This window comes from Malurus melanocephalus, unplaced genomic scaffold (genome assembly GCF_030028575.1).
Source record: "Malurus melanocephalus ecotype Western Australia unplaced genomic scaffold, MMel_1.1 scaffold_4, whole genome shotgun sequence".
NCBI classification, from domain to species: domain Eukaryota; kingdom Metazoa; phylum Chordata; class Aves; order Passeriformes; family Maluridae; genus Malurus; species Malurus melanocephalus.
The window spans coordinates 1,643,310-1,669,338 of NW_026623236.1; the positions used below are offsets into that span (position 1 = coordinate 1,643,310).

General features: G+C 39.0%; 1 protein-coding gene across 3 annotated transcripts in view; it reads left to right on the top strand.

Moving 5' to 3' along the window:
- The window catches only part of SMAP1 (small ArfGAP 1), an 85,056-nt gene that overhangs the window by 1,010 nt on the left and 58,017 nt on the right, over positions 1-26,029 (top strand). For all 3 annotated transcript variants that reach the window (XM_057368944.1, XM_057368934.1, XM_057368953.1), the window contains exon 2: positions 25,363-25,496. In XM_057368944.1, the coding sequence (XP_057224927.1) occupies positions 25,363-25,496 (134 nt within the window). The remainder of the gene's footprint in view (positions 1-25,362; positions 25,497-26,029) is intronic.

The window sequence follows — 26,029 nt, forward strand, 5'->3', positions numbered from 1 at the left end:
ATCACTTCAAATCTTACATTGGTTTAGTCTATTTTTTTTTCCTGCATAAAGGTAGATGTGTATTTGCATTTGTATTTACCTTGGATTCTGTGGTTTTCAAATGGAAAAATGTAGCACATCCCTCTTTCATCTAGAGTCAATTTATTAAGGTCTTACTCTCAATAAGGTGACTGTACAGTAAGTTATTAAGTGTAATGCTTCCTGAATAATAACTAGGGGTACACACTRTATGATTAATGCCAGAGTTGCCTTGTTGAGTCCTTCTGCACGTCAAGTGCAGGGAGGTGTGGTGAGCTTCATTTGAGCAACCAGAAATGGCACTGTGTTTGTAAATTCACTTCCCATCTGTGTRTGCTGCTTTTTTCACTGTGCACCCAAGTTATGCAGTGCACTATCAGAAAGAAGACTGTATTTTCCTAATATAAACTCTTAGAAGTATATGATATGGATTACACCAAGAATAATGAGTATTTATATTTTGTTAGTAATTCTGCCTAACCATTTTCTAACACAGCTCCTTTTGACCCCTGATGGCTGGTTACCATGTAAAAGACTCTTCCTAACCAGTGACTTTCTGGAAAAAGCACGTTTGTATGTTTTATGCATTATTGGCACTTTGGATTTCCATGCTGAATGCTGCTTGGAGTTGCTTGCTCATGGCATTGGATATGTATGTTGTTCTATAGCATYGGCCTTAGGGCTGCGTTGCTCAAGATTAGAGTCTGGAATTCTCCAATTACTTTTTGTCTTGTCTTCTGAATTTTCTCTCTCTCWCACTTGGTCAAAATGTTTGTAAATCTCTGTAGCTCTTGGTGCTTGATATCTGTTGCTCTTTCAGTTTAGCACTTTCATCTTCCTTTACCTTATATTTGTGTTAATGAGTCGGGTTTTTTTTCACTGTTCTTTTCTTTGGTGCCTTCTTTTGTAAGATCAAGCTTTGGAATATTTTGAATTTGATTTTTTTTCTGTTCGAGTTCTGGAGAACCTACCAATCTCTTGACCAGGCTGTCTTCTGCTGGTACATATTAATTTACTTTTCAACTTTCTAGTGGACTATTTTAGTTAGGTACCTACCAAAATCTGATGGCACTTGTGAAAGCTTCCTACTCTTCTCTTTTGCTCCACTTCTCCTTTGCTGTCTCTCTGTATGCCAGAAGCRTGGCTTGCTTTCACCCTGTCCCCTGGGAAAGCTGGCATGAAAATACTGGGTGATGCAATGTGAGGAACTCGTGGTTTGGCGGTTTTTTAAATTCACTCTATTTCTCCCTTCAAGTTTAATTTGCATTTGCTTCACCTATTCTTGCAATTTTTATTTTAAATCTTGTATCATATTAGCTTTATAGTGCTATMTGAATTTGCCTGTACTGTGTATGTTTGGGGTTTTTTAATAGTTGGAGGTGGGAGCGTGGAATGATAAACTTGCTTTAGTTACAGCTCTTCTAAAGGCACTTGACTGAGATATGGTCTTGTATACACAGTCTGTGTAGATTTCTTACTTGAATTTTAAGAAGTTTCCTTCTGGGAAGGAGAGTTGTGTGGACAGTGTTGAAATGCCTCCACTATTCYCTGAAGTCTGGATTTCTGTATACTTCCAGAAGACAACTCAGAAAAAAAGAAACATTATCAGTTGCTTAGTTGAAAATCAAGCTTATCATAAGCATGCCATGCCACTGTTGAACTCTTGCTTGTTATATTAGTCTTTTTTTAAACTATTTRCCAAAAGAAGTGAAAGGGCTACAGCCAGCTGTTTTTTTCCTAATATTCACGCTTAATCCATGGTGTTTGAGTGCTCATGACTTGCTGCTGTCTGGCAAAGCTGTAGTTTTGCTAGTCCTGGAATGCAGGGCTGTCTGAGGCAGCAGCTATGAACGTGGCTCCTGTTAGCTAACCAGAGTCTGCCAGCTGTCTGTGTGACTTTCCCTAGTTTGTGACAGCCTCCTTCACCTCTTGCAACACTAACAGCATCCCTTTGATCTCTGATCATGTTTGTTGTTAGTCTGGAATTCCCTATCAGTTGCACTGAGTCTCTTCATCCTGGATTCTGCAGAAATTAACATGAAGCCAGTCATAATAAAATGTTTAGGACTTCCCTTATGTTGATCCTAGTTCAGCGTGTTTCTAGTTTTCTTAATGTAATTCATTCTTTCTCTTTTGAAATGCTGTCTGCTTTCATTTCTGTTACTTTCTTGTGTGAAGTTTTGTYTGTCTTCCTTTCTGTTGCTCAGTAGGACCCTCCAAGTTCTGTTTTTTCGTTTGTTTTTTCTGTTCACCTAATTGTGATTAACTCTGGTTGTTCTAACTGAGTTGCAGTTGTCTTGGATCTTATTCTGGCAATACTCAAAAATACTGTTTTCGGTTAGGTTCTTTCATGTAGTGATCACTTCAGCATGGGCACTTAACTGAAACTGTTCAGGCTGTCATCACTAATTCCTTTCTCTCACCCTAGGTATTACAGTATCTCTTAAACTTGAAATATTATATTTACCCTAGGCTTCTTTTCAGATAGTTACATCCAACAGTTGTRGAAATCTTGCAGATTATACTTGGATATCTATTTTAACTGCTCTTCTTTGAGGCTYTGGGAATTCTTAAGTAGCTAAATATAGTTTGAAATCTTACAAATATCCTTTTGACCCTAAAAAATGTAATGTGGTCCTATTAGCATATTTATTATTCATTACTTTCATTGTATCGACTGTAATGCTACTGTTGAACTCTTCCTTCATATCAACAAGGTTTTTCTGCTGGCTTTTACTTCCTGCGTCAAAAAGGTGATACAGGAACTTACTACCATCATATCACCCTGAAGTTAGTGAATTAGCTTTTCTTGCTGTCACATATAGGGCCACCATGTGCATTGCCTGTGAGGAAGTTTGAAGCATGCACTTTTTCAGTATTATTGCRTGCTTACTCTGTGTAAGAATTAAAAATACTATGCTTGGTCTTCSTCAAAATAATCTTTCTGTCATTAGCAGTGGTCTTGCATTGAGAACAAATCTGCCCTTTGATTTCTGTCTACTTCTTCAAGTATGAGGTATGCAGATWCATTGGATGGCTTTGGAAGGTGGCTAATACAGCTGAGGACACATCTGCCAGAGCAGCATTAAGTAATAATTAGGATTGCTGACTCTGGCAACAATTTATGGAAGTGKTTTTTATTCAGTATTTGCCTTTTGCCTGTTAAAATAGCTGCTATGAATCTGASTGTTGCTGCTAAAATGTGTTGGAAGCTACCTATTGTAGGGCCATACGGTAGTTGCCATATGTCACCTCCAAACTGTAAATCTTGCAGCTGTCAGAAAGACTAAATGATACTTCTGTGGGAAAGAAACCTGTAAATCAAAGATTCTGGAACTGTCTTTGCCATCACTGAGACTTTTGGAAGAGTGAGGAGGTTGGGATGACATTTGACAAGGCAGTTCTTGTCTGTGTACTGCCTGTTCTTTACATCCCTATCTGAGCAGCTGTCTGCATAAGGCAGTAGATGTCTTCCCAGTGTTATATTACTGGGAAATAGTTACACGGCTGTTTCTGATATTTGTAGGAAATTGTAGGGTATGTTGACAGTAGCTTAAGTTACCCTAAAGTTTTGAAAGAGAGGCAACTGAAATTCCTTTGTGATCCTTTTGTTTGTGTAACTAAGTAAAGCTGTCAGGAATTGGAAGGATATAGGAGAAGCTGTATCAGGTGTGTAGATGGTGCTGAAAGCTATTGTAAGGCATTGGAATTTTTCTTACTTTTCACTGTTGAGGGAGGGTAAWGCATTTTTTAATTGTTGTTTCAATACTGATATTTGAATCTCTTAACCAATAACCCCTCTTAGAAATCTGTCAGATGAAGCCAGAATGAAAAACCCCAAACTGTTAACATCAGTCAGGGACCCTTTGATTATAGGTGCTATAATGTGCTATTTCTGTGTAGTTAGTACCTRCTTATGCTGGAAGTCTCCTAGACTTGTGTTGTTATTGCTTGGCAGCATGACTGGTGTTGTTAGGATGTTGATAATAAATACTGAATCAAGTACTTAGAAGTTGAAGTGTGTGATGAAGCTCAAAAGGAGATTGGTTTCAAACATCATTAGGAACAGTAATCAGAATCTTATATACCCTGTTTACAGAGTCACACTAGACCCAGACTGCCTTCAGTTTACAGGCTTGCTTGCTTAGATGGACAATCCTTTCATTCTGCTGAAGATCTTGTCCCCTTCTAAGGAACAAGTGTGAATATTCTCTGACATTCTTTTCTGTTTCTTATGCTTTTATTTGGAKGCTGTCTTTAATACAAATGGATTGAGTACTGAAGTCTGCTTGTAAATTTATCTCTCTGTCAAGAAGGCAATTACCTGAGCTATCAACTGCTTTAGATTTTTTAAAAACTATAATCAAGTTAAAATAACATAATTGGAAGCTTGCAGACCTTAGTATAAACAACTGTAGATGTTTTGGGTCTTCAGAAAAGGTGAATAAATTTCTGTATCAGAGGAAGTGTTCTCCTTTTTTGGTTTGGTTGGGTTTTTTTTATTTAATGACTATTTATTTCATGCCTGGTAGTGCTTGAAGCCTCTTTAAATGATCTGTTAYCAGAATCCTAGTACAAAGAAGCACATTGACACTGTTGCTTGTTCAACCAGATTAAAATCAGTTTACTTTGGTTTTAATGTTAATGAAAATACTTTTCMGTATTTATAGTTGTGCTATACAGTCATTGAATATTTTTCTGTGACTGRAGACTTGGTCCTGTGTCTGAAGAGTGGCAGGTACAGGCTCTTAGGAGTGTGGGGCGAGACTGGACAGGAAAGACTGTAGTACCAATGTTTATGTAGCTACAATTGAACGTTAACTTCCTTAACAAACAACCAAGCCCAAACATAGTGTGTCTTGGCAGTGGGGGAGAAAAAAATATAGTTTAAATAAGTGAGCAAACTGGCTATCAAAAGAAATCTGGTATATTCCAGATATTTTTACAGCTGTTCGGACTCTTGTAGACATTTAAGTCATGTATTTGATTTCTTCTGTAGCTGGGGGAACAACTTAAATATTTGTGTATGATGATAGTTTTTCATGAAGCTGTTTTTGCTCTTTGCTTGTTTGGTATATGGTCTCTTCATTGTCTTAATCTTGCCTGTATACTTTAATAAATAGTGTACTTCCTTCTCAAGATGTAACCYCAAGCAGATGGAAAACTCTTACAGYTCACTGYCCTCAGCCTGTGCAAGGCATCGGCTTYGGCTCACTGTCAGTGTAAGAAAGCCTTGTGACAGCTCATTGACAGAGCTTGCATTAGGGCAAGACACTGGCTGCTGTACCTCCTCAGGTGAAATCTCTCCTGTCTTCCTCCTAAGGTGGAGAAATCCGTGAGAGGACACTGGGGGGAATAGAACACAATTGGTTTATATTGGAGATTAGTTCCACATGTCATCTTCAGTGCAACTTCTAGCCCTATAGGGAAGTTCAAGCACAAAGCACTAGCCTGCTAGTAGCTGATTTTGCTGTATGGATGTTCGGTACCATTTGTTGCAAATATCAGCTGTTCCTGCAGGTCACTTGGATCAAGAAATTGCTAGTACTTCTTTGTGTGTTTCTGTTACAAGGTTCACATTGCTTCTGTGAGATCAGATTGGTAAAGATCATGTGAGTGTAAAAGACTGGAATATGAATTGACAGATACAACTGGAGGYCTCTGGCTGTCCAGTGAGGCTTTGCAATATCCTTCCAAAAGGAATAATGAAGGCAAAGCACTTTGTTTCAGGGTCATTCGTACTTAAGCTTAGCAAATGGAGTGGTATCTCTTGAACTCTAATAATAGTAAGGAACTGTATGGCTAGAAGTTCTAGTGATAATTTGGTACTTAGCTGTTAGTTTTATGGCTTTTTTTGTCAAAGACAGTGCCTTCAAAGACCCTTAAGGACAAGAAACTCCCTTCAGTCTCTCTTGTATAACCTGTATATTCCTGTATAACCAGGAAATTTTTTTCCTGATTGCCTGCTGTTAAATGAAACTACTTCAATACTCTGTTTTTTGTTCTGTRTATTTCTACCTGTTGACCTAGGTTGATGAGATTGAAGTGTAGGAATTACTTGCGGTTGCAGCCCTTTGAGTGACAGTAGTCTCCCCCAAGAAAAGAGCCCTTAAGACAACTCACTTGCTGGGAGGAAAAAAAATATGGCAGCTTTAGCTTAAGACTTGAGTGGGGTGTTGCAGTGTTGGGTGACACCAGTGGCCTTTGTAAGGAGGGGGTTTGTTTCCATCTCCTAACTCTTACAGTGCAGAAAAATATTTTCAAATAAGTCAGAAGAAATAAATTTAACTTGTGATAGAGCAGGTTTATTTGCAAAGTTGAAAGCTTTTTCCCAAGTGGGTGCAATCTCCATTATTCAGGACTTAGACCAAACTTGATTGGATGAGACCCAAAGAGGCATGATGTAACTTTGAACTTAGCACTAACTAACTTAGCACTACTATGACAAGAGGCTGGACTAGGTGACTTCCAGAAGTCCCTTTCAACCTAATTATTTCTGTGACTACTARTAAAAATATTTGTGGGACTTGTTTTTTTAATTTTTTTTTAATTATGTTGCAAATCTTCAGATTCTGTGAAGTGTATAGAGGCAGAAATCCTTACATCTTTGTTTCCTACCCTACATTCAGAAATTATTGGCAGTCTAAGCTGTTTCTGTTTGTGCACCATAAGGGTGGGACAGTTCCTGAAAAGTTATTATTACTATTGATGTGACCATGTTCTTGCCTTTTTAAAGTGCAAAATACCTCAGTTCTTTTGGTCAGGCCTACAGGTGTGTGTCTTTGAGTGGTCCCAAAGCTGTGGTTCTACCACTTTCCAGTCACATAAACAGCATCCTGCAGCCACAGCTTTTTTATACCAACTGATCTTTGTTTTGTTCCTGAATATCCTTTGTGGAGGTGCTATCTTCCCTCTTTGGTCTGAATGCTTTAAAGAAAGAGCAACTTTGCTGCAGCCTTAAGAGGTCCTTGTGCATGATACAGAGGAAGCAAGTAGGTRTTTCTGTGTGATACTCAGACTTCTAGGGAGGTACCATTTCCTGGAAAGGTGACTCCCTCTTTAATGCATGCATCCTGTAGGATTTAAGAGAGTCAATTATCAGACATTACTTGGGAAGTAGTCAGCAGTGGTTTAGCTCAGGTGTCACATTGTCRTAGACCGGCTCTGTAAGGTTCATTTGAGCATGATTCACCTTACTTTAGGAGCTCTGGTGCTTCATAGTGTTCTCTTGTGGCCACAGCTAAATTTTCCAAGACATTATGGTTTTGTCTTGTGAACAGGTGAAGTTGTTCAGTGATAKCTTATTTTCATCTTGAGGTTCTGAAGAGTTAGGCTGATGAACCTATGACTAGTTAAATCAATCTTCRTTGTACTGTCAGCAAGTTGTTTTCAGATATTAGGGCAAAGTAAAATGAGTTAGGACTGAGCTATGATTTTTATTGGCATTGTTGAGTGGGATAGCTCACAGCTGGAGGACTGCAGTGGATAAGTACAGGTGCTTAGGAAGGGCAGGTTGGGATAGTGGTCAAGGGGAGTTGCCATTTTCTGKGAGAGCAGTGGGGTTGCCTGCAATTTTACCAGATGAGTGGGCCAGTTGAGAGCTTACGGGTCAGGAGTAGTAATGAGGCTTTCCTAAGACAACTAAAGCCTAATGTTTAGAGGCATTGATGCTTATGGGGGGGCTTGAACCCCCCCTTACTATTTTCTGGAGAGACAGCACAGCAGGGAATAAGTATTCAAGGTAAGCTTCTGGCATGCGTTGATGCTCATATCTCAGTACAAGTGGTTGAGGACCTGTTTYTTACAAGCAAGGAACAACAGGTTGAGGATGTAAAGGTTAGGAGTAGTCTTGGTTGGAGTGGTCATGARGTAGAAGAGTTCAGGATTGRAATTGGAGRCWGCAGWGCAAAGRGTARGRTTATAGCTATGATCTTCGGGAGGRAAGAATTTTTTCTGTTCAAGSATCTTCTTGGAAGAATCATTTGGAAGATGGTTCTGAGCAGAGAGAGCCAGGAAAGCTGGCTGACTAGTTCTTTAAGCTCTACTGTGGCATGTTGCAATGAATAGGAAATGGTACAAAGACACCAGTGGTCCTGCTTGAATGAACAAAGAGCTTCTGAAAAYGCTTGGACATAAAAAGGAAACATACAGGAGGTGGAAGCAGAGATGTGGTGCAGGGAGAGCCTGAAGATGTTGTCCAAGCATGCAAAGATGTGTCTGGGTCAGAATGCCAATGTCCATGTGGAGTTTAATCTGACACGAGGTATGTGAATGGCAACAAGGGAGGCATTTGCAGATGATTGGCAGAAAAAAAAAAAAAGTGAAAAAAATGTGGGCCTGCTCTGAATGGGGAGGGGAACCGGTCATAAGCGTTCCAGAAACAACTGAGACATTCAGTGCCTTCTTCACTTTGTTCTTTACTAGTAACTTGCTTTCAGCAATTCTAGCATGGAAAGATCACTCTCAGCAGAAGAGGAGGATCAGGTTTGGGATCACTTATAAAAGTTGGGTGTACACAAGTCTGTGGTATCTAACAGGATGCAGCCAGGAGTGAGACAGGGCTGGCCAAGGTAATTTTGTGGTGACTCTAATTAACTAAAGTCATGATGATTGGGGGGTAGTTCTTAGGGGCTGGACTTGGGCAAATGTCTTCACTATCTCTGAAAAGGACAAGGAACATCTAGGGAACCAAAGGCCAGTCAGCTTTGCTTSTATCCCTGGAAAGGTGACAGACCAAATACTCCTGAAAACACATGAAGAAAAACGATGGGCAGTAATTGGTATGGATTAACCAAGGGGCTGTAATGTGTGATCAACTTGATAACCTTCCATGAGCTGATCCACATGACCGCCTTAGTGGATGAGAACAATGTGTGTTTTCTTACCTTGACCTTTTATGAGGCTTTTGAAACTATCTWGTAACTTCCTCACTGATAAGCTAATGAAATGTTTTCTGGATAAAGACACAGTGAAGTGGGTTGAAAATGGCTTAGAGGCCAAAATGCCAGGCTCAGAGTGTTGATCAACATCTTAAAGTTGAGCRGGAGGCCAGTCCCTTTTGGTGTAGCTCAGGGGTTGTTATTGAGGCCAGCACTGTTTACATTTCATTAATGACCTGTTCAACAGGATAGACCCCGCCCTTGGCAAGCTTGTTGGGATGCAAAACTGGGAGGAGTGGTTGGTAAACGAGAAGGATGCGCTGCTACTCGAGAGCAGGCAAGTGAACAAGTGGAAGAAATGAGCCAACAGGAGTGTTWTGAAGTTCAACAAAAGACAATGCAAAACTCTGTCCCTAGGGAGGGAGTGTTGGGGGTGCAGAAGAGATGCTGTGAATCAAAAATTGGTCCTGAATCAGTAATGCACTCTTGCCACAAAGAAGGCAAACAACATCTTGGACTGAATTTCCAGAGGAGAGTGGTCAGTGTCCAGGGGGAGGAGATCCTTTCCTCAGCACTGGTGTGACTGCATCTGTAGTGCTGTGTCCTGTTSTGGGCTCCACAGTACAAAGAAACAGGGACAGACTGGAGAATTCAAAGTGTTATGAAGGGGAAGGTTGGTGTGCCTTACAGTCAAGTAGAGGCTGAGAGCATTGAGCTTACTTGCGTGGAGGAGAGAAGGCTGCTGGGGAGTTCTTAYACATGTGTATAAATATCTGGTGGCAGAGAGTAAAGATAATGGTTGCGGACCTCGTGGTGGTATCCAGTGATAGGACCAAAAGGCAATGAATGCAAATTAAAACACAGGAAATTGCACTAAAAGATAAGGGTTTTTTTGTTTTGTTTTGTTTTTTTTTAAACTCCAGGAAAAGTTGAATAGAATGAGGTTACTTGGAGAGGCTGTGGAACATGCATTGTGGAAGCACCAAAAATATGACTTGGAGCAGCCCTAAGCAACGTGCAGTATTTTCTGTGCTCTGAGCACCAAGGTTTGGACTAACTGATCTCCCAGGGTCCCTCAGGTCCGTTTCAGTTGTATCACTTACAAGCTCATGTGGAGTCTCACTGCAGATACCATGTAATTTTTTTCCTTTTTCTCCCCAGTGTTTAAGTATCAGCCTATGTAGATTCCAAGTWGATTCTTTGTTAAAAGTTGAAGTTCTTTTGAGAAATCAGAGTGATTAAACAGTAGTAAATACGGATTGTAGTAGAGCTTAGAACTTTCAAGAAATAYAGAAATCTTGCTGTGGTTTGTACATCCAGGGACAAAAAGGACCACATCTAGCCATTTGAAGCAAGTGGGAATTGATAGGCTGTGGTAGAAGGGTTACTGWTATCTTGTGTTTGACTGAAATACTGTTTAAATCTAGCTAGTAGAATACCTTCACAACTTAAACTGATCCACAGAGCTGGGAGAAATCTACTTAGAGCTTTGTGTCAGAATTTGTGTCAGAAATTTCCCTGGATCTTAAAATTACTGGTATGAACTTCATATTATGACTATCAGCTATTTCTTCTGGAATACTGGGACAAAAAAAAATTACTGTGAATTTCTGATTTTATTCCATTCTGGCCTCTTATCTGAATAATGTTTGCTGAGCACTTGAGCAATATTAGTTCTCTTAAAATTTTTCTCTTGAATGGCTTCACAAAAATTCAAACAAARCTGCTTTGTTTTCTTTTTGATAACTTGGCAAATTAAAAATTTGAATGGATACCTATTTGTATTCATCTTTGTTTACAGTAGACTGRTTATGTGACATATTGCTAACTCCTGCTTACCTTCCAATTTCTTGTCTTGACCACTTGTTGCTTTCCATTAGGTGATAAGCTTGTATGTCTGAGTACATACTGTCAAGAAGCCCCTGCCAGGTGCTATGAAACAACCTAATCAAGAGAACCTGAGTTCCTGYCTTGTTTCCTGCTTACCCAAAATATTAATGAGATTTGTCTTCCTCTGACCAGAGGAGCCAGATGCTTTTCTATTCTGAGGTAATGATCAAAAGAGGAGRAAGAACTTGGAGGATCAGAGAACATCCTTGTCTGTAGTAGATGTGTATGTATTTGTAGCTTATGGAGTTGGTGGCAAGTATTATAGGGGAAGTTGATCTGTGCATCTGTGCAGTTTTTGTGTTCTGCCTATCTTAGCAGCCTTAAATTGTCAGTTGCCCCTTTTCTCTCTTGAGGAAAGGTGTTTGCTTCTGGTAGAGGATGGAGGAAAAAGAGGTAGAGACTGTAGCTCAGGGCCTGTCAGAGTGGAGCTGTGGACAGCCATGTGTGATAGTTGGAGGCAATGTTGCCAAGCAACTGACTTTGCAGGTGTGGAGCAGTTCTTTCTCTAAAAGCTTTTCCTGGCTATGATTTTGTGTTTAAAAAAGAACAGAGGAGCAGATAACTTTCTCTCTTGCATGGATRAGAAAAGGAATGCAATATTCAACATTCAGCTATTGATTGCTATACAAGAATCTAATGCATTTTTACTGAAGTCTTCAAATGAAAATGAATAAACCTTCATAGTATAGGACTTTATTAGTAGGATTAAAGGTAGTAGTAGTCCTATAAGAAATTCTGCAAAAGAAGAAGAAAGTGATTAATCATGTAACCTAGTATTTTTGAACGCAGCTGAACTTTCAGGTGGATTTAAAACATGGCAGTGAGTGACAATCAGGAATGAGTGATCATTTTAAATAAGCTGCTGGCAATGTGTGCTCAAGTAATTTGGGTTTAAATTTGTCATTCATAACAATTTATAGAAACAACCRGTATATCGATAAGTAATGACRYTTGTATAATATAGGGACTRGTTTTCCCATTAAGGTAYATATATGGGATATTTGTTCAGTTGYCTGTTATMTGTAGGATGACAAAAATATCCCTTTAAGCATGGCAAATGCCACACTTTATGTGCACCCTTTACATCTTCTTGAGCACTTAAGCAGGGGTTAAAACGAAGAGACATGTCAGTAAGACACTGAGTGCAGGCTCTTTGGTCTTTGTTCTCATTGCCAAGTGAGCCTTTTGTTATCCTCAAYGTTAAATGTGTTGGACTGCTGTACTGAGAGGGGACTAACTTTCCATAGCAGCACTCACGGTGCTGTTCTTTGCAGCTCTGGGAGGGTGTTGATTCACCAGTGTTCCAGCTGTTGCTGAGCAGTGCAAGGGCAGCATCAAAGCTGTCTCACTCTCCAACCTCCCCTAAAGGCCACTGGACTGGAGGTGGGCAAAARTTTGGGAGGGGGCATAGCCAGGACAGCTGACCCAAACCAACCTAAGRAATAGGCTCTAACAAGTGATAGGGAAAAAGCTAAGAGAAGGCAGAGGGCTGGGGAGGCTTTGTTGTTAAGCTGTTTGTCTTCCAGAGCAAGCACTGAGACTATGATTCTCAGGAAGTGGATTTCACTTGCTGATAGGAGGATAAATATTTTCCTTTTTACTTCGGTACATGGCCTTTGCTTTTCTTTATTAAACTGCCTTTATCTTGATCCATGGGWTTTTTTAATTTTATTTTCTCCTCTTTGAAGGGTCTGTGATGGTCCAACAAGGTTAATGCATCATAGCTGCTGAGGGTTTCTTGTGTTTTCTAAGTTCAAAGTAACAGTCTTTCCSATTAATAAAGACTGTGAAGCCTTAGTTCACTTTTCTGCAGCATATAGCAGGCAACTCTGAAAGAAGTGATGCTAAATACCCCTTGCCACTTGTCTTGTTCACTGCAATTTCTATGGAGCTTGGGTGTTTGTGAAGTCCTTGCTTAAGAAAGATTACTCCAAAAATATGTTTATGGAATTAAAGGATTCTGTCAAGTGTTTGGTCTTAAATGAGACTTTGAAAAAATACAACACATCCAAGATATCATGCTTGAGAGTCCTGCAAAGCTTTGACAGTACATTTTGAGAATTCATACCTCTCAAGGTAATGACTGCAGCTGACTGCTTTGGTATTGTATTCAATTTCTTTTCTGGCATCTGAAGAAAACGATGTTTTGAGGAAAARTATCGTACAGCCACTACTTATTTTCTACACAAAGTACAGAAGATCAYTTTGGAAAAATAACTTACACAAAAAACCTCCCAACTTTCTCTCCATTTTTTTGAAACACAAATCTAGTTAAATCAGCTGTGAAGAACACTCCTTAAAAGTAAATTTGTTCTTTCCTTTCTCAGTCACATGTAGCTGATATAATGATGTCTGAGTATTGATGATTTTCTGTCATGCTGGAATGTTTAACTGTGTTAGTTTGAATTATATTTAATTTAGTAACTTGCAGGAGACCAACATAGTTTTAGGAAACAAGAAGATGCCTTTAGAAAGAAGCAAAGCACATTTAAGCCTTGAATGTGTGGCATGATGCATTTGAATTGGCTATAAATAGGTTACTTTGTGGTTAAAAAAAGAGAAAATTTTCAAATACTGAAAATTGTCWATAGCACACTAAGCATAGTGGTCTATGTAGCATGGTCTAATTAGATCTGATTGAAACATCAAGTTAATCTAAATGACTTCAGGAAGTCCATTTATGCCTAGATTATTTTATAGTTTTTTGTTCACTGACTGAGAAAATACAGAAGTTTTTTAGCACCTGCTCTTTAAAAGATACATCTCACAGAGCAGAGRTACCTTCTGTTCTGTGTGCTGGCCSAAACCCAGCTTTGGGGATGGATGTAGAAACACTCCAAGATGCAATCCATTTGCYGAGACTTTGGCAGAGTGCAGTATTGGGGTGTAGCTATGTTTGTGTATGCTTGTCCCATGCATTCATGGGAACAATTTGTCTCTGCCACTGGAGCTTCAAGTGGAGAAAAGGCCTGATTCTGTCTGTCCTCCTCAGCCTGTTCTTTTTCCCTGGTCTTCAGTTAATTTAGTACCCTGAGCTCCACTGCAAGACAGAGTTGCATTTGTGAGGTAAGCTATTCCTGTGCCTGAGGTATGTGGTGTATTAGTGTTTGAGGGTGAGACTCACTGTAGATAAGAGAGAGGAATGGTGCAGCCCAAAAATCTACTTGATCTGATCTACATAACCTGAAGAGGAAGTGAGACAGTATGTAGAGGAGGAATGTAGGTCATTCCTCAGTATGTAGAGGAATGTCTCTGCAGTGAATGYGGATGTTGTGGAGGTGCTGCCAGTGGGAGGACAGAGAGAATTAGAAGGGTAAGAGTGAGGAAACTCATGAGTTGAGATAGAGACAGGTACAGCAAAAGCTGTGCCCACAAGCAAAGCAAAACAAGGAATTAATTCACTACTTAGCATCAGCAGGTGGGTGTTCAGCATTCTCCAGGAAAGCAGAGTTCCATCATATGTGACAGTTATRTAGTCACTCACTACAAATGTCTCCCCTTTCTCCTTCTTACTCCAGCTTTTATCACTGAGCAGTGTTGTATGGAATATCCCTTTGGTCAGRTGGGGCCYGATGTCTCAGCTGTGTCYCTTTCTGGCCTCTTGCCCACCCCCAGCCTTCTCACTGGCACAACAGTCTGAAGAGCAGAAAAGTTCTTAATGTGCAAGTAGTGCTCAGTAATAGCTAAAACATGGGTGTATTATTGACATTGTTTTGCTCACAGATCCAGAACACACCACCATGGTGCCTTCTATGAAGATAATAAACTCTATCCCTCCAGAAACCAATAGCAGAGACGATTGGTACAAGAAACAATCTGGCTGGGCATTACAGATGATTTCAGTGTATTTCTACTGTCTAGAGCATGAAATGTGGTGGCCAGGCCCAGAGAGTGAATGGGTTGTATCCAGCTCGTTATTAGTGGGGTTGCCTGTGGCTCAGTATTTTGTCCAGTCCTGTTTAATATCTTTATCAATGATATGGATGAGGGAATTGAATACACCCACAGTCAGTTTACAGGTGGTACCAAGTTGGGTGGAGCTGCTGATTTGCGGGACAGCAGGAAGGCTCCATAGAGGGATCTGGACAGGCTCAAGCAATGGCCTGAGGTCAGTTGAATGAGGTGCAGCAAGGCCAAGTGCKGGATCCTGCACTTGGGTCACAACAGCCCCATGCAGAGCTACAGGCTGGGGGCAGATTAGCTGGAAAGATGCCCAATGGAAAAGGATCTGGGAGTGCTGCTGGACAGAGACTGAACATGAGCCAGGTGTGCCCAGGTATCCAGTGGCATCCTGACCTGTAACAGAAATACTGGGGCCAGCAGAACCAGAGCAGTGATTGTCCCTCTGTGCTCAGCACTGCTGAGGCCACACCTTGAATTCTGTGTCCAGCTGTCTGAAATTCCCACACTGAAAGAAGGATGCTGAGGTGCTGGAGCGAGTCCAGAGAAGGGCAATGGAGCTGGTCAAGGGTCTGGAGCRCAAGTTCCGTGGGGAGTGGCTAAGGGAGATGGGCTTGGTTARCCTGGAGAGGAGAAGCCTCAGGGGAGCCCTAATCATTCTCTACAACTTCCTGATAGGAGGCTGTAGCCAGGGCGGGGGTCAGCCTCTTCTCACAGGCAGCCAATGACAGGATAGGAGAAAAGGGCCTCACATTGGGCCAAGGAAGGTATAGATGAGATATTGGGGAAAATTTCTTCACTGAAAAGTTGCTTAGGCATTGGACCAGGCTGCCCAGTTCCAGTGCCTGAAGTGGTGAATCATCATCCCTGGAAGTATTGAAGAACAGGTAGATGTGGTGCTTGGCTGTGTTTGGTTAATGGTGGAACTTTAAGATCCAATATGTCTTTTCCAAACTTAATTACTCTGATTCTATGACTCTTGGATAAAGAAATCATATCTCTGGTTTCTCTGTGCACCTTTTCCAAATTTAGGTTCTTGTTGGAGGGGTTGTGGGAGTGCATTTACCTATTTTGTAATGATGAGAAAGCACATTTCTGGAGTCACTGGGGACTGCATAGAGGTTGTACATTTTTTGGAGTTTTTACTTAAGGATCTCTTCAGTTATATTTGAGGAGATATGGTGAAGGGAAGCTGATGAAAGCAACTGCCACATAATGTCTCTGGTAGAAAAAGGTTAGTTCTTGTTTATGGCAAACAGACTACATTATAAACCGATCTTGCAAACAGATCTTATCTCTGAGGTTTTTGTCATGGTTAAAGGAAGAATTTCAGTTGCTGACTGAACAGTTTTTTTGCAGCAGGTGCTTATATAATCTTTATCCTTTGCCTGGGTATACAGGGGTATTGCTACATCCCAACAGAGTAGCGTAGATTTACACATTTMTTTTTCTTTTTAGTGATACTTTTGCTTAATGCTTAGCTATCAGCTTATGAAAACATTTTGTAASAGCTTACTGTTCCCCATTTCCCTTTTATTTCTGCATATAAAAGAAATATRAATTTTAAACTTAAAACAGTGTTTTAGTGTTTCCTTGCTGACAAGGGAAAAATTGCAGTAAAGACCAGCTCCAGAAGCTTCCTACTAATACTGTAATATGCTACATAATCTTGTCTTTTTTAGAAAGTAGCAAATGCTGCTAACAGGAAATGACAGCTTGCACACCTTATTCTTGCAGCTTGAACTCTGACACAAGCAGTCTTTCTCTTTACGAGTGAACAGGCAGGATAAAATTAGAATGCTACCCCTTAGCCAAATTGAAATTTTATTTCTGAAGCAGTTAGGTTATTGMATGTGCCACGTTGGCACCTCTGTCATCTCTGATACTTAAGGCACTGACTTTACTTTCCAAAGGGTGTGGTAGCAGCGTAGTATGCCACAAGGCTGGTAGGAGTGCTKTGGCTGTGTCCTGTGTCCTCTGCCTGTGACAGACACGTGTGCTCAGGGTAACCAGGCATGAGCACAGCAGGCGTGGTTGCCAGCCAAGGGTCAGGAGCTGCTCTCTGGATAGTTCAGAAGTTGGTTATGATCCTGCTTCCCTGGGCAGTGTGAGGGTGGGTGAAATCTGATGTGTGAAGTAGTTCCAAGTCAGGAATGCAAACTTTGGGAGATGGTTTTAAAGGAAGTTTCAATGCAAAACACTGCATTAAACTGGTATTTTCATTAAAAATAAGTGTTTTAATGAGGTAAGTGTTCCTTTTTAATCCTGTCATCTTATTTCTAAGATAAATAGGAGGTCTTGATGTTTTGGGGAACAAATTCCCAAAAGCCACCATAATATCCTTTTTCTCTTAGTTTACACAAGGAGTGATCAACTATCTATTTATGTATATAACTTTGTGTTGAACTTTAGATATCATATTTTATTTCACAACTTAGCTTTTGTAGGCTCTAATCACCTAATGTTTTATAAAATAACTTTATTTTGGAAAAGAAAGCTTATCTTCTCACAATCTTTAGTCAGAAAGATTTTTAGTAGCTGACTATTTGTTAATAAGGCAAAAGAAAATTCATTCTTTCACTTTCTCACCTTAGAAGATTGCTTGTGCCAAATGGCTATTAGACACGAAGASCTGTTCATCTCAAGAATAAACTGACTTCATGTGTGTGTCTCTGATAGCTAATGTAACCAACCAGTCCTCTAATTTACAAACTGTGCTTTAGTATTCTACACTTAATTTTCTGTATAAAGCTTTTGCTGTTTGAAATTACTTGGATGCATTCCAGAATTAAAGTAGTTACAAAGCCAGCCACTTGATTTTGTGGCTTAAACACAGAGCTAAAGGAACATTCACATCACTATACTTCTTTTTCAGTTGAGGCTTCATATAACCCTTGAAATTTCTTTGAATGCTTTTAGTGAATTTTGATGCTACAGAAGCAAGTGGATAAGTGAGCCGAAGGAATAATTGAAACTGATGCATGTTTCTCTGTCTGACTTACTGAAGTGGGGCATGGTTGTGCAGGGGAAGYGTTTCATTCATGATATTTCCACAGAGCCTATTTGGAGTTATGAATAGGTGTGTAGTTAATGGATTTTTGGATGACTTTCATGAAAAATGGTTATCCAAACCTAAAGACAAACTTGAAAGAATTCTGTCCATGAAATTCTACCACCTACCTATTGGATAAAATTAGCTAAGCACTGCTTCTAAGGTTTGTCTTCCCACTGTTCCTGCAGTGGGAACCTTGAACCATATGAATCTCAGCTGCTGTTAAGCTGGCTCTAAAACAGTGTACTTGTCTGCCTTCAGTGCAACTTTATTCTGTAGAGGTTGATTTTATTTAAAAATATGGAAACAGCCTTTTACAAATAGTTCTTATTTGTATTCCTGTCACGCTTTTCTAAATGTGGTAAATTTCAAGTTGTCAGATTCTGGTCCTGACTCTCCAAACACAGATTTACTAAGCCAGCTGTAAGAGACTGCTGACGACTACCATTTGAGCTACAGCCCTTTGTTGCCTTTGTTTATATAAAACAGTATTTTGCTGCATACTTTGACACCTTAAAAGCACATAAAGACTGAGCTTGCGTGGTTTTCCCAGTCTTGGGTATGGAGGTAAAGCAAGGAAGCCTCTTCTACTGTAAAGGAAAAGAAATTATGCTTAATGTGGAAGASTAAATGTGACGGAAGAACATGCTAGAGGCTATTTGTTCTTTTTAATCAGAAACTAATTCAGTGGATCAAATGATGAGTGAATAGTCCTTTATCAGTAGTCTCAAAAGACTTAGGGTTTAAGGGCCTTGAAGAACATTTCATAGAATAAAGATTCTTGTACTGCGGTTCTTGAATGATTTCTTTTGCTCCAAGATCTTTATGCGAGATCTTTTATTCTTTCAAAGATTTGTTCAATTCACAAAGTCTGTTTCAGTGGACATTAACACTGCAGTTAAGCTTTTTGTGTTGGGTGTGGGTTTTTGTTTTCTTGTAGGATTATTTTCACTTCCCCCGAACCCCATCCACCCCAGGAGTTGGTGAACCAAAAATGGACGTGGTGGATCTACCTTTTGTGGGAAAAACTAAGGACCCTCCAATGAAAGTAGTAAGAGATAGTCTTTGAATCAGCAGGATTCGACTGAAAATGGATGATAGTAAATTATTTCTTTACAGCATTTCAGTATTGTTTTGACTTCATCCTTCTCAYCAGTATGTTATGTTTTGAGGAGAGAAACTTGGAATCTCTGTAAGTTCTGCCTTATTCTTTTATTCTTCCCTGAGCAGCCACTGGAGAAGGGGCTGTTTTGTGTTAGCTCAGATCTTCTTGTATTGAACTGAATTATATAAAATAAAACTGCGGTTTTAATGTTTCCGTTCTTTTTTCTCTATCTGCTATATAAGGATGCTTGTCTCCTGTTCGTAGTCTTTATTTTTATCTCAGCTTGGAGAAGTTACAGATGTTTTTGAAAGATATTCTTAGCTAATTTGTTTGAAATCCGGAGTAGCAGAACACTTGAGCCCTATGAATTGGGTGTGGGAGTAATGCAAAGAGAGGGAGTGCTGCATGGGTATGCTTGGATTGATGCAACGGCTGAGGCTTTCTTCGGCCGAAAGTGATCGCTTTAGAGAACTGGCTATCAGCCACTCAGGACGAGTCAAATGTGCAGATATTCTTGCAGTGAATTCTCTATTCCACAAGATGGAGCCAGTTCTTTGGCAAATCAAGTCTGTTAAACAGCCCCAGAATTTGGGGAAACAAACGAGAATTAAAGTAACTTCTGCACGTTATGATTAAAGGACAGGCAGAATGCTGTTAAGTGAGAAAAAGAATTGTCGTCTGTCAGAATCTTTAAAGATGTTTGCCCAAGATAAGTGCTACAGATTGTAGTAGAGATACAAAGTTAGTACTCTGTTATGTGTAATACTTGGCTTCTTTCCTTGTAGAATTTCTGAATGATAACTGCAAGAATGTAAAGCGAAAACTTTTGTTTATGTGCCTCAATCACACAAGCCTTACTTAAAGTTATTCTTGACAAGCTTTTTTTTTTCATTTGAAAAACTTATCTAAGTTTCCTGGCAAACTGATTTTATGCACATATTGTAAAAGGATTCAGAATTGTTTGTTGAGATGTAAAATGGTTGTCTTTCCCTTTGACAGCACATGTAAACTGAAAGACCTCTGTTCACTCTCTGTAAGTTAAGATGTTTTGTAAGAGGGGGCAGCACCTGTATATTGAGCAAAGGGAGTTTCTCAGTATTAACTACAGTTACAGTAAGCTGAACACATGGTGGTGGACTGGTGAAGGGAAGGAAACGGAATTACTGTGATGAGGGAAGCAACCATCATCATTCATCAAAAATGCGTTTGTCTCGTGCACAAGTACATTAGAGGAGTTTGTTAGCAATGTGTGAATTTTTATTGTGGCTTCTTGAATCAGCTTCTTTCTAAAAAAGTGGAGTAGAACACATGGTTCTTTCTGATTGGGTTGATGGGGACAGGGAAGAAAGCGGTATTTGGAAGTATGCRCACAAACATTAAGCAAGTCCAGTTTAAATAATATGATGGAGAAATCTGTCATCAAAAATTGTATCCTGAAAAAAAAAAAAAGCGTGAGGGAAAAGTGGGAAAAATTTTGGAATATATTGAGAGAAAAGCTTTCACCTCACCAGAGAATATGTAAAAATGATGCCTTTTTCACAAAATTCACACTTTGATGTGCATTTTAGAATGAAAGAATGGCATGTGAGATTGGATAACTTTTCCAGCAATTTAAAAATTGGCTTGAAATCAGCTTATCTGAAGCCTTTTATCTAAAATTATGTAAATTACTTTCAAGCTCTTTGTTGCTTAAGTTTTAAGCAGCTGAAGTTGGTTTTTGAAATGTTCACAGTTTTTTAGTAGCTGTAGATATTTCTGTGACTAGGGAGAATGTTTGTTCTATACAATAACTATACTGGCATGGAAGTCTACTGTAACTAGAAAAAAAACTTCTAGTTTTTTTGTTAAATTCATGAGTTATGTAAAACTCTGAAAACTTAAAGAAAAAACAGACTACGTTGTTTTTGGTAGCTACATATTTTTTCATTCTTAAAACCCAGATGATAATATGGACTAATATGGACTCCTTAAATACCATAGATATGTGACAGTCAGTGCTGTTTCTGTGCACCTGATTGAATTCCGAAATATCTTTGGGATGTCCCTTTGGTCCGTTGTGGTTTGATGTCTCTGGCTGTCCCCTCCTGGCCTCTTGCCTACTCCCTGCGTGCTGGGTGGGAATAGAAAAGAAATCCTTGACTCTCTGCAGGCACTGTCCAGCTGTAGCCAAAGCATTACTGTTATCAACACTGTTTTGGTGACAAATCCAAAGCACAGCTCCATAGGGTCTGCTGTGCAGCAAGTTAACTCCATCCCAACCAGGCCCCYTATAGTGGGAAATGTTGCTTGGTGTTTAACATGTGGTAGCCAAGACTGCAGTTTAATTTTTGTGAAGCTATATAATGGCTTAAATCCACCTTTCTGTTTGGCTCTTACAAGAAACTTGCACTTGTGCTGTGTTTAAATTTCTGGTCAAAATTAATCACTCCTTTTTATGAAGGCAATTGAATTACAGTTGTCAGTAAGTCTAAATRCAAACAATAAACCTTGTGGGCCTAAAAAAAATAACCTAGTTATTTTAAGGATTCCTTAAGTTATGTATGACTGAACGCATTCAAAATCTTGTCATGATTTCTCTGGAAGATAGCACACACCTTCACAGCCACTTGCTAAGAACTGAAATTGAAATTTAGGTCTAATCAGTAGACTACATATAGAAATATGGAAAAGAAAGTTAAGAGGGAAGAAAAAAGAGTTTGATTCTCATCTTGGAAGTAGCGATCTRACTTTAGGTTGCTGAAGGTTTTCCTTTGTTCAGCCAGGCAGTGTTCCAGGGACTTCGCAATATTCTAGTATATAATCTASTATAAACATTGGTCATTTTCAGCCATATGGATTTCTTCCTAAAATTAACTTTAGTGAAAGAGTGAAAATATTTTAAATTCGTTAGCTGTGTTTTAAATGACTGAAGAAATAACTTCAAGTGTATTTTTATATTGGAGTGGTGCAGCAAGCTGCTGAAGTGCAGATTAGCTTTTCTATTAAAAATTAAAATAGCTTTCAGAAGAAAAAAATTACAATTCTATTAAAACTTACCTCAAACATGGCAACTATTTAATTTTATTATTGGCTGACTGAAACTGCACTGTATAGTGCAGTTCTTGGTAGGTGATAGCATTACTACTGACATGTAAAGGTGTTTTAAATAGTGTAAAGTAGCAGTCATCAAGATCTTTGATGTCCATCCTTCATTTCTGAAGCCAAATACCTGTCTTCTTAATTGGCTAGCAAAATATGTACAGTTAAACCAGGTTACTCTTGTAAATTTTTCTAAAGAAAACCAAATGTATCTTTAAGGACCCAACAAAAGAAACCTGTGAATATTTCTATAAGTGCAAAATATTTTGTGTGTACAGAAATAACGATCCTGACTTCATAGAGAATTGACAAAAATGTAAATTGTTTATTGAATCAGTCCAAATTACTGTTTAACATGTTTTGCACAGAAAAGTGTGCAGCCTAAGTGTTAGTTGAATGGTTAAGCCAAGTGTAAGCATAGTTGGTTTGATGCCCATACAGAAAACATTTTCTAACTTTTCTTGCCTAATGCTTAACTGTGGTTGGTTTGTATTAATGAAAACATTTTTCATTTGAAGTGTTTAATATTGCATATTGTCATCATTCGGAATTAAATTCAGAAGTTACACATGAACGTTTTTGTCTGGCCTCAGGTTTGCCTGTTATTCCACTGTTTAATTTGTTCCTTTATTGCTTAAATATATTTGATTTCCCTAATTTATTTCATGAATAAGTACAAATTAATGAAATTTTTGCTTTTGGAAGAATACAAAACTTCTATTTTCCAGGAGAAAACCGGCTACTTCACWCGTGGTCTTACTTTTTTAAACAAAGTTTCAGGTGTAATATTTTAACCACAGGATCTATAATCTCTTCCTTAATTTATTTAGACTTCAGTCATGTCAAGGCCTCCTTCCAGTCTTGTCTCATTAGTGTAGAATTTGCCTATCTAGGATCTCAAAGCTGAGGCAGTACCCGAAGAATAGGAAACTCATGTGATGTGTGGTTGTATAAACTTACTTGTTATGAAAAGTTCATAGTGGTTGTGTAAACATYCTATAGAGATAAAAACATGGGCAGCATATAGATACTATAGCTAAACACCTTCTGTCCCTGTAGTGAACTGATCAAAACAGGCTCCAGTTTTTAGGAGACACATGGATTATCCTTTGGGGGAAAAACTGGAGGAGCTGCTGGGTACACAAGACTTTATCTTACATGTTTCAAAACTGTCATAGATTAATCACATAGATTAATCCATTGCGTAAACTGAAGTACTTGATCTACAGTGGAGTGGCTAAGAAGGTTTTTTATTAGGTTTCTTCTGGTGTACTATTTTAGCTGAAATTTGATTAATAGGTTGAGACAAATGACCTGCAAAACTCTTATCCTTGAGTACTAAAAGTAGTATAAATTTAAAGTGGGGCCTTTGTGTAATGTAAATCTAGCAAGTGTAAGAGTGAGTACTTTGTGTCTGTAGTATTTTGTAGGGGGAAATATARAGCCAAAACAGTGGGTTGAAGTAGGTAAAATACATTGCAAACAATCTGACCATTCTTATCTGACAAGTAGTAGTTGTAACGTAGAATTGACATGTGGGAAAAGATGTGTTACTTTTCGTGAGTAACTCTTAGATCTCTTGACTCTTGAAATCTAATTTTATGATAGTCGCACTTATTTTGAAAAATGCCAGTCATTTTAATGATTGTGGTCTTCAAGGTCAAGCAACGGATGTCAAGTGGTCTGACTTTTTGAGATATTGAACAGGATAAATTAAAAGCAAGGTGATTACCCAAAATGCTGTCAGTATTCCCACTAGTATGAGTAATGCTCCTTGCAGCAAATGTGGGGATCTGTGAATGTGTCTTGGAACTTTAAAGTAACAATTCTAAAGGATGGAGTCTAACTTAGAGGATTTCTCCTGCTTCCTTGTTTTGGCTATTGCTGGGCACTGTCAGAGCTTTTATTTTTTCTGTTCTGTTCCCCACAGTTGAGAGGGTGAGGGCAAGAAATTCTGTGTGGTGTGTGGAGCACAGCTGGGACATGTGCTGTCTCTGACCATTCCATGCCATGTGATAAAGTACTCAAGSAACAAATGCTCAAGGAAGAGGAAAAAAGGACATTCTTGGTTATGGTGGTGTCATCCAAAATAAGTGTTGTGGTTGCTGAAGTGCAGCTTTCTACCAAGTGGCTGGACAGCTGCCTGGCCATGGGAAGTAATGAAGAGATCCTTTCTTTTCTTTTTTCTCYCCTTTGTGTGCAGTTTTTTATTCACTTAATAAAACTGTTATGTCAGTCTGCAAGTTTCCTCACCTTCCTACTCTTTTCTTCCTGTCCTGTAGGAGAGGAGGCTGAGTGAGCAGCTCTGTGGGTGTTTGCCTGGGGTCAAACAAGCACAGTCCTAAGCTAAAGGTCAGGAGAGGGAAGCATAAAGCTCTTTTGTAGGTTCCAGGAAAGTGTTCATACAATGAATTGATATTGAAATGCAAACTGCTGCAGTTGCAGGAGTGGTCTAGGTGCACATCTGTCATACAAAAGAAGAAAATAGCTGCTTGAAATGTTTTCCAACTCTGCAGTGTGCCTTCTTGCTTTTGATGATAATTATTATTTAATCTTCAAACTCCTTAGAGCTCAGAACTAGATGGACTTCAAAGTAGTGCCTTTAACAGTGGTGATGGAATAAAATTATATAAATGTGTTTAGAGACTGAATAGTAACTTCAAATGAAGCATCCTAAGTGTCACTGTGATAATTCAGGCCAGCATGCTTAAACTGTCTCAACATGCCAGCACAGCTGAGAAATGATGGTAGAGTTAATAAATCAGCCTGATTTTGTTAGAAAATCCTTTGGGCTGTGAATGGCAGTTCTCATATTGCAGTTTAGAAATCAAGGATACTGAMCATACTCCATTTTCCACCATTCTTAGTCAGCTACTTATATCAGTTGGTTTTGCAAATCTCTGTATAATCATTCCCTAACAGCRTTCATGCCACTGTTGTAGAGTCTGTGCTATATGAGGTATTACAGGATTTGTTGCATTAATATGGTTGCCCTCCATTTGGTTTCATGTTAAGTACAGATGCATGTCTTATAAAGCTTCTAAATAGAGAAAAAGAGCCAGTTCTACGGATTTTTGCTGATGCTTCATCTGAGGCATAGCCATAAGGATAATTCAGATTCAAGCCAAGATCTTGTTGCTACTAAGCTAATTTTCTGAAGTTTGTTTGTTAGGTTATTTTGAAGGTGGGAAGGTGGAGACAACATACAGCTTTCTAGCTAAACCTTACTAGTTAAAGTTTTGTGAAATTATTTAGAATTAGAAATCTGTAAATAAAGTTGTTAACAGTGAAGGTTGTTAAAAGTGATATTCTAGAGAAGCAGCTGTGAGCCTTTATTCAAGCCTGTTCATTCACATTGTCAGTGTAGAATTATGCCAGAGAAAATCTTCACAGTATACAGAATTTTGAAAACAASTGATTTGTTTCCCCATTTCTTTTAGGTCCAAGATGGGCTTCTTGGAACACTGGTGTTTTTATCTGCATCAGATGTGCTGGAATACATCGAAATCTTGGGGTTCATATATCAAGGGTCAAGTCTGTCAACTTGGATCAATGGACACCAGAGCAAATACAGGTAAAATATCTTCCAATATGTTTCCAATTTGGAAGGGGTGTCAGGAGTTTTGAAAGGATTTGCATTTAYCATGATGCCCAGCTTAAATGTTTTACAATCCTACTAGTTTTTACACGTATCATATTTCTACTATAGTGATCCTAAGTTCATAAAACTAATTTCAGAAATTGGTTTAGCTCTCATTTCCATATAATTTTAGATCCAGGGASTCTGAAAGTTACTTCTTGGTTGTAACTGTTGAAAAAAATGTTGTAAGCCTTTTTAGTAAGGGCTTTCAGTAGCACTCACAAAATGTGATGTCTGATTGTATTCTTTTGGTATATCAAGCACTGACTCTTCCAGGTATGCCCAGTCTGAAGCTCTTCCTGTCATCAGACGAATTTTCTTGCTCCTTGTCTTCATGACATGAAGAGCCATCTTGAGACATCAAAGCTTGTCTTTCCTTGGATGTGTTAGTTTACACTGCAAACAGCATCAATGTTGTTAGCTTTTGTCGATCAAATCTGGGCAGGCAGCCCTCCTGTTCTGTGGTC